The 8,455-nt window shown below is 32.5% G+C and overlaps 1 protein-coding gene across 1 annotated transcript; it reads right to left on the bottom strand.

Annotated features, from left to right (window-relative positions):
* Positions 1 to 4,016: 4,016 nt before the first annotated feature.
* On the bottom strand, positions 4,017 to 7,561 carry LOC123218589 (beta-amyrin 28-monooxygenase-like). The gene is made up of 3 exons (XM_044640084.1): positions 6,590 to 7,561; positions 5,895 to 6,085; positions 4,017 to 4,674 (listed from the first exon to the last, which is right to left on the bottom strand). Exons 1-3 carry the CDS (start codon positions 7,506 to 7,508, stop codon positions 4,378 to 4,380), a joined length of 1,407 nt encoding a protein of 468 aa, XP_044496019.1. The 5' UTR covers positions 7,509 to 7,561; the 3' UTR covers positions 4,017 to 4,377.
* Positions 7,562 to 8,455: the final 894 nt, after the last annotated feature.

Here is an 8,455-nt window from a genome sequence, read left to right as displayed (position 1 = left end):
ATCATTAGATTTTAATAAAACTAGGATCTAAACTCTAATACCAATTGTTAAAACTTTTATACTGGCTAATGTAAACCTAGAAGGAGGTTGAATAGGCTTTTTTAAAAAAAAAAAACTAAATTCTTTCTCAATAACCAAGTTTATGTAACACAACAATAAATACCAAAGTAAGATTTCACATAACACATAGAAGCAATAAATAACAATAATATGGTAAAATTTGACAAAACACATCAGCAATAAATAAGTGAGAATAGTGAATGCAAAATAACAACTTAAGCAATTAATCAACAAACATCTGACAAGAATTAAAGAGTTAGAGTTTAGAAAAGCTTAATTTTAGAGTGGTTCGAATTTTTCTCTTACAAGCCTCCTATGACCATTTCTCTAAGTAAATCGCCTTGAAGTTCCACAATCTCTTGGAAATTTTTACACGTAGTATGTCTGAGATTGCACCTACTACACTAGTTGATACAGGATTGTTTCCAAAAAGTTTGATAACAAAGAGATAAAAGTATTAAATGTCTCTATAAGGCTATAAATACGAGATGAGTGCACTTGGACTTTCAATCAATAGAGTAAAAGCTTGGTAAGAGTTACAAAGAATCAGAGTCTATTTGTTTTTTTCTTTTTTATGTGTAAAATGTCTAACCTTGTGCTTTTTAAACCATGCTCAATTGATAGATCTAGGTTACAGGGTTAAGCAGCATTTTGTTGAGATTAAGTTGCCATTAAAAGCAATTGTAAAATTTGACAAAAAAGGCCTTGATCAGAGTTACAACAAATAGCTTTAAATGCACTCAACACGGGTGATAGATCTATGTCATAGGTAGCTTGTTTCATTTCTATATTTAGTATAAAAAAATCTAAAAACTTGAACGGGTGTATGTCAACTTATGCACAATTAAAGTACGAGTTTGATTTTACATAAGATAAAGAAGTGCATGGCTAGAAGAGAGTGCGACACGGCTAGAAAGTTTTGAAAAAATACACATCTAGGATGATTTTAACACATGTCAAAATGGACTAGTGTTAGGTATCACAGTTGGGAGGTTTTAAAAAAGTACACAGATGGAATGATTTTATCATAGTTGTGACAAGCTTAATGAGTCAAGGCTAGACACGTAGCATAAGAACATTTTTTAGTGTCATGACTGGGAGACATTTGTCATGGTTGGGACAAGTTTAATGAGTCATGGTTGAACACATGGCATGAGGACAATTTGGTTTAATGTTATCACTGGGACATATTTGTGATGGCTAGGACAATTTCTTGAGTGTCAAGGTTGGGACAATTTTTCAAGTGACACGACTGGACAACTTTATGTGTAGCAAGGCTAGGCAATTTACATGTGGCATGAACACATCTGATGTCACGAGTAAGACATTATTAGAACATCAAGACTAGACTTTTACTTTATTCGAGTAATTTTTATTTCCGAAACACTAAAAGGTTGATGCACAACTTGGTTATGAGAGAGGTATGACCATATTTTCTTAATTAAGATTGATCTGCAAATTTCACACTTTCTTTATCTTGTAATGCATTCATGCATTCTTTGGACAAAGATAAGAGTGCAAGGCCATGGTGGCTCTTTGTCTCTTACCCCTTTTAACATATCCTATAAACTATTATTTATCTTGGTTGGGATCTCTAGATGCCTTATTTCATGTTACTTTGAATTCAAGTGTAATATCTTATTGTATATAAAGGTCATAAACTTACTTTATGCTTTATAGTTTTTAATGAATGAAATTATAAGTCTTGTGTTCTTAAGCACAATTGTTCCTTTATAGCAAGTCTTTTGTGACCGAAATTGGTGGTGGATCATCTTGGTCAATAGAGTTATCCTTTAAGACTTGGAGTTCTCTTGGTTATTACATCTTTATACTTTGCATGTTATTTGTTTGTGTTCATTTTCTTACTTGGTTGAGATGTTCATTTGGAAGATTAGCTTGAATTTTAAGTAACTCACCTACACATTGAACTAAAGCTTGAATTGAATTTGCATATGCATCACTTTCATTACTAGAGATTGAGACGTCTCATCAATAGGCTCGTGTGATCCTAAGACAAATACTTCTCATCAACTGGTCTATAATACAACTCATAATCATCTATGGCATAAGGATGATTACATTTGTGAATTCCAATTCATAATGGATGAGTGTGCACCCAACTCGTACTACCAAGCACCCTAGGCACACAAGCGCATCATAGGTTGTGTGGGGTGTCAAGATACCATAGGTGAGTCAAGATGGCATGGGTGCGTCCTGACAAGCACGAGTGTGCAAACTATGTACGTGCACTTGGCATGGCATTGCATGCTCAACATTTGTGCACACGTTTGGTATCAGGTGTTACACACGGCCTTTCATGGTACCACTTGATAACCAGCTAAAGCACGATCGTGCATCTCTCATGCATGGCATGCTTGGTGTCTGTGACATCACATTTTCGCTAATTTTAAATTTGGAATAAATACAAACAGATTTCCTAAGGCTTTTACGTGTCTCTAAATTATACAAATCAATCATCCCAACTCACAAATCAACTTAACAAACTTCTCAAGTATGAAAATCAAACCATAAACCATCCATCTGAGGTATAACAACTCAAATCATGATTTGTATAGATGATTTCTATAAAAAATACAACATAAACATCAAAGAAAGGGTAGGGAATACCTATCTCTCTTCTGACAATACACGAGCCTTCACATGGCTATGGGTTTCTAGTGATTTCCTTCCTTTCACAACGCTTGAAAGTCTCAGCTCTTTCTCTGATTTCCTACATGTATGTTGTGTGTTTGAAAGATAACGTTAATTTTCTCCCTTAACATGTTTGATTCTTAAATAAATAAGATAGTGCAGAAATCACGTCCCAACCATGCCTATCCAAATGCATAAATCATAGGATCATGATTTCAATTCCTATAATTGTGGGCACGGGTGTGCCACCACATGGCACAAGCATGCCACACTTTGGAATAATTAAAATTTTCGGTCTAATCACGCATAAGGACCATAATACCCCTCCAAGTTCACTCAAGTGTATATAATCTCTATATATGATAAATGCATGGGATAATAACTAACAATTAAGTAATAAATATAGTGTCAAACCATAAAGAAATGACCGAAATGCCCTTAACACATACCTACAAGTATTACAACAAAAAACTTGAAAAAGGAAATTACAAAATCTAAATAAAGGTATTGAAAATAGTGTCTATGCTTAGAGACTAACAAACATTCGATCTCTTGTAGACATTGTACTAAGTCAAAATAAATGTCATCAGAAAAAATTAAGGCCAAAAGACTATTTTCCACCCAAGGTTTGCTGAAATGACAATTTTTTATCTTTTAAGTTTCAAAAAGTTATATCCCTATCTGTCATCCACTTTTATAATGAATTTCATTAAATGAATAGATAAAAAGGTTATTTTGCATAAGTCTTTCAATTTTCTTTTCTTTTTTTCTTCTTATTCTTTATATTTTCTTTTTTCTTCCATAATTTTTTGTCTTTTTCCCTCTTATTTTTTCTATTTTCCCTTTTCAAAAGTTTATCAAAAGTTTTTAGGTTGTTTTTTAAGATTCAATAAAAGTTCAAAGGTTTTTTTGAAATTTTTAAAATCTCATAATGCCCCTTAGTAGTTTAAAAAAATGACAATTAAACCCTTAAAGAATGAACCAAAATGCAACATTTTAGAGTTGGTTAGAGTTTTTTATATTTTTACCAGTCTAAATGATAATTTTTTGAATTAGTAAGGATATATTGGTAATTTGAAATTTATATTAGGTGTTAGTGGCATATTTGTTTTTTTAATAAATCAAGCAAAACAATTATTTTTGTGAAAACTTAATGAAAATGGATGACAAGTAAAATTTAACTTTTTAAAATTTAAAGGGTTTGTTATTTCATTGAAACTTTGGTGGGACATAGTTATTTGGCCTACCAAAAAAAAAAAAACCAAAGGCAAATTTTGCTAGTTAAAAAAGCTCAACGATAAGCATTGCATGCAAACTCACGATTCATATAACAAATTATGTGGAAAGACAACATAACATTAGTTAGATGATTTCAACCATTAGATTGATACTCATACTCTTGACTAGTATCAATCCAACAGCTAATATCAATCTGATTATTAACACAACCATTCCCATAGTAGAAAATTTAACATATAATTTGAACAATATTTTATGTACCCAGTTTTGAGTATTCAATTAAATATCTAGATAATGTATCATCATGCAATTGAGTTTTTTTTTTCTTTAAATTCAAAATCACTCAATCACATGAGTATACATTCTCTGGATAATCAAGTAAGTACTCAAGACTAGATGCACATAATTTTATTGAAATAACTTATACTAGTGATGATAAAGACGAACTGGAAGTCCTTGCTCTGGAAACGGCATCGTTTCACCTAGGATTCTTTCGTTTGGAATGACCATATCCCATCTAAATCTTTTGACCAGATTGTGAACAAAAGTGAGCATTACTAATCGAGCATACTCTTTTCCTGGGCACATTCGAGGCCCACCTCCAAATGGAACAAATGTGAAAAGAGGCAAGTTACTTGTTTCACTATGTCTTGATGGGTCAAATTTTTCTGGATCTGGGAAGTATTCAGGGTTCTTGTTTGTTGAATTTACATTCCAATATACCTGTAAAAAAAAAAAATTATACACAAATCAAATCATCAAGAAGAAATAAAGTGAATAAAATTACAATAATAAAAACTATATATACTCAATTTTGAATACTTAATTAAATACACAAAAGATATGTTATTATATAATTGAATGATTTTAAATTAAAAATAAAATAATATTCAATTGTATAATAATATATTATCAATATATTTAATTAAGTACTCAAAACTAAATGCATATGACATTGCTCATAAAATTATTGATACAGGTTTTTGCATATGGTGTTAATATTTAATTTACTATCGCTAGAAAAAAACAAAACAGTTAAATTATGTTTTCAGTTAAAAACTGTAAAACTCTTTCAGTTTTCATCACCAATTACGTTCTAATACAAGTTCAGAATATTTTAGGCTACCCATTTCCCTCCCAAACTTTGTTAAACAATCAATTTGCCACCCTTTGAGTTTGAAAAGTCATTTTTTCACCCATTTATTAATTCCGTTAGTTCAAACCATTAACTTTAACTGTAGATTTGATGAAAAGATTAAATTATCCTCAATTGTTGCAATGTCTGTGGAACAAATTTGGAGGAGGCCAGCGACGGTGGGAAGGAGCAGATCTGGTGGAGCACGACTGTTGGAATGGAGAGGTTGAGCAAAGTTACAAAGGGCCAATTGTGGTTTTGGAAACTGAAGAGCTTACCTCGACCGACAACACACCAGAATAGAGTGATAAGGCGAAGACACTCGATGAACTAAAATGTAGATTTGATGGAGATAGGATACTCAAGTGGGCGACGACATGACGAGATCCAGCCAAAGGAGGCCTTGAGCAAGTGGTAGTAGTTGTGGGTGAAGGCGGCATGACAGGGAAAAGAGATTCTCCAATCTTTAATGGGTATTTTATTTGTCCTGATTTCATTAGCGAGGTTCATGTTAGAGTCGTTGTCTTGGGAGAAATGGTTAACGTTTCCTTATAAAAAAAAATGTTGTCGATTCATTATGTATAAATTGCAGGGCTGGAATGCCGACTCCCTTGATGTTTTTAGATGGCTAATAAAAGAAAGGAAAAGAAAAAAATTTAAAAAAAAAAGAAAATAAGGTGGAAAAAAGAAAAATATAGTTGATGATATAGATGAACAGTTATGATAATTGTTAAATATATTTAATTTTAAATACATAATTAAATATATAAATAATATATTATTATATAATTAATATGATGTTACGTACCTTCCATCCTTTAGGAACAGTATAACCAGCGTATGTAAAATCAGTCATGACCTCTCTAATTATGGTTCCTTGAATTGCTGGTTTGACTCTCATAACTTCACATAATACATTCCAGGAATATTTCATCTTCTGGATGTCATCCCGATTCAACAGCTCCTCAGGCTTCTTACAGGCTGAGATTTCTTGTTGCTCTAGTTTATAAATCAAGACACCAACATAATTAGATTGGGACTTTTGAAAATTGTCAGATCATCTATTCGTCAACTTTAGAAATAATCTGTCTGTTTTAATTTAGAAACGACATGATTAATGCAAGTTGACCAAATTGTGTACTTTTGAAATAAATTTTCATTAAAATCTCTGGCCCAACGGGTCGACAAAGAGTTTGTTAGTTTGATGTGGTACAAGTTTGTCAATTTGTTGTGGCAAAACGCCAGTCTGTTTCACCAAACCATAAGTATCATAAACTTAAAATAAAATTACGTGAATTCAATTTTATATATTTAATTATTAATTTAAATTATATATCATTATATGATTAAATAATTTTAAATTAAAAATAAAATAATATTTAATCACATAATAATATATAATCTAAATATCTAATTAAATACTAAAAAATGAGACACAGATACCATTGCTCTAAACTTAATGAACACTTGTATAAAAGATTAAAGAGTGGCTAGGTTAAGCACCTTTCAGGACTTGATTGTATACATCAGGTCTTTCTCCAACATATTTCATGAATAAAGTCATGACGGTAGCCACAGTGCCATATCCAACAACAAGGAAACCCACGAGTTTGTCTGCAGTCTCAACCTCTGACATACGTTGCCCAGATTCATCTGTAGCCGAAATAAAATGTGATAAAAGGTCCAGCGTCGTCCGTGCTCCTCTCGCCATTGCAGCTTTCTTCTCAGAAATTATCCTCAATAACTCCTCATGAAGTGCAGCTGCGGCTTTGCAGGCTTTGCGAAAATTCGTTCCTGGAAAATTCAATGGAGCTGAAAACATCCCCACTCTCACATCGTCAAGCCTGGTAATCGTCCTGGCAACAAGCCCAGGATCTTCAGTGCCCATGAATAATCGGCAGGCGATGTTTAAAGTCAGAGACTTGGCTAGAAGGAAGGCCTTCACTTCATCTTGGCCTTCACAAAAAGTTCGCATTTGCTGTTGATTTATTGAATCCATTATGCCTATGCACTTGGCCAGGTCTTCAGTTTTCAAGAACCCAGGTAAGGTTTTTACCATTTTGATTTCTTCTTTGATTTTAGTCCGAGGAGAATTGGAGAGTAAGATTTTTTGCATAGAATAGGGAATGATTGGAGTGAAGAGTTTGTTTTCATTGCTAAAGATGAATTTATGGCCATTTGGACCGCAAATTACTGCAACTTCATCTCCAAGAATCCTGGTTTTGAATATATCTGGAGAGTATTTTTTCATTCTGTCGAGAACAAATTTCTCTTGATGCCGGAATTGAATTGTTTCTCCGATGAAAGGCAATCCGGAGCTCCCTGGTGGGAGATTTTTCTGTCTGGTTTTGAGTGAACGAATGCCGGAAGCAAGAATGAGAAGGGGAGCGAGATAGAAAAGGAAGAAATATGAGAACTCCATAAGGAATGGTGTTGAAATGAGATCGACGGGGAAAGAATATGAAGTTCAATGTGTAGCATGAGGTCAATTTATAGAGAGCCAATGCACTTATACGTCATAATGGATTCAAATCAAGTTAAGTTCGGGTTTGGATATGTTCGAGCTTGAGATTCGGTTCAAGCATATTTAACAACTTAACCTATTTACAAAAATCTCATATTTGAAGTAAAGCTCTAACAGATCACCTCGCCCATTATAAACAAATTTACTTTTTCTTTCCTGAACGCAATTTAATTTCTTTCAAATATTTCTTTATTAGAAAATTTATATTTTTAAACATAATATTTTATAAGTTAAAATTATTTTCGATATATATCTAATTGCTTATGCAAAAGTTTGTGCGCATGGTATTGTGTGTGTGTATACACATGCTTCGGGAGAATGACTAGATCCTCAATCCATTGGTCTAAAGTAAAAAATATATATATTTATTTATATGTTCCAATTTATTTACTTTTACATACATAAAATCTTTATAAATGTTGTAAATATAATTGAAAATTAATTAAAATGAAGATCAAAGAGAGAGCACTTAAATATCTGGAATGGCGAAGCAATAGCCCACGGCTTCTATTATTACGTGAAAAGGGGCTATGCCACTTGTACAACGGGTGCGTGTACTAGCAAAGTAAAGAGAAAGGCGTCAATGAAGGAAAGGGTGGGGGGCTGTATTTGTTGGGTTTTACACCGCCCCTCAACCAATTAAATATCTTTATGACAATTTTTTATTTTTTATTGAAAAAATTATTTAAACCAAATATAATAGTATGTTTTTTTTTCTTCATAAATAAGCTCATAAAGGTTAAAAAAAAAATTCTACAAGTCCTATTTGAAGGAACCTGCATTAAGCATAATATTTTTACAGATAAATAATCTTGTGGTTTTGAGTTTTTAATACAATAACAACA

This window comes from Mangifera indica, chromosome 6, assembly GCF_011075055.1.
Source record: "Mangifera indica cultivar Alphonso chromosome 6, CATAS_Mindica_2.1, whole genome shotgun sequence".
Taxonomy (NCBI): Eukaryota; Viridiplantae; Streptophyta; class Magnoliopsida; order Sapindales; family Anacardiaceae; genus Mangifera; species Mangifera indica.
The sequence above is the reverse complement of the archived record's forward strand: the minus strand, read 5'-3'. Positions and strand labels throughout refer to the sequence as shown.

What these genes read in the sequence shown, in the direction of transcription:
- LOC123218589 (XM_044640084.1), bottom strand. Translation starts at nt 7,508, where the DNA reads ATGGAGTTCTCATATTTCTTCCTTTTCTATCTCGCTCCCCTTCTCATT. An exon ending in ATACAATCAAGTCCTGAAAG is followed by an intron (nt 6,086 to 6,589) that starts GTGCTTAACCTA and finishes TTTATAAACTAG; the next exon opens with AGCAACAAGAAATCTCAGCC. An exon ending in CTGTTCCTAAAGGATGGAAG is followed by an intron (nt 4,675 to 5,894) that starts GTACGTAACATC and finishes TTTTTTTTACAG; the next exon opens with GTATATTGGAATGTAAATTC.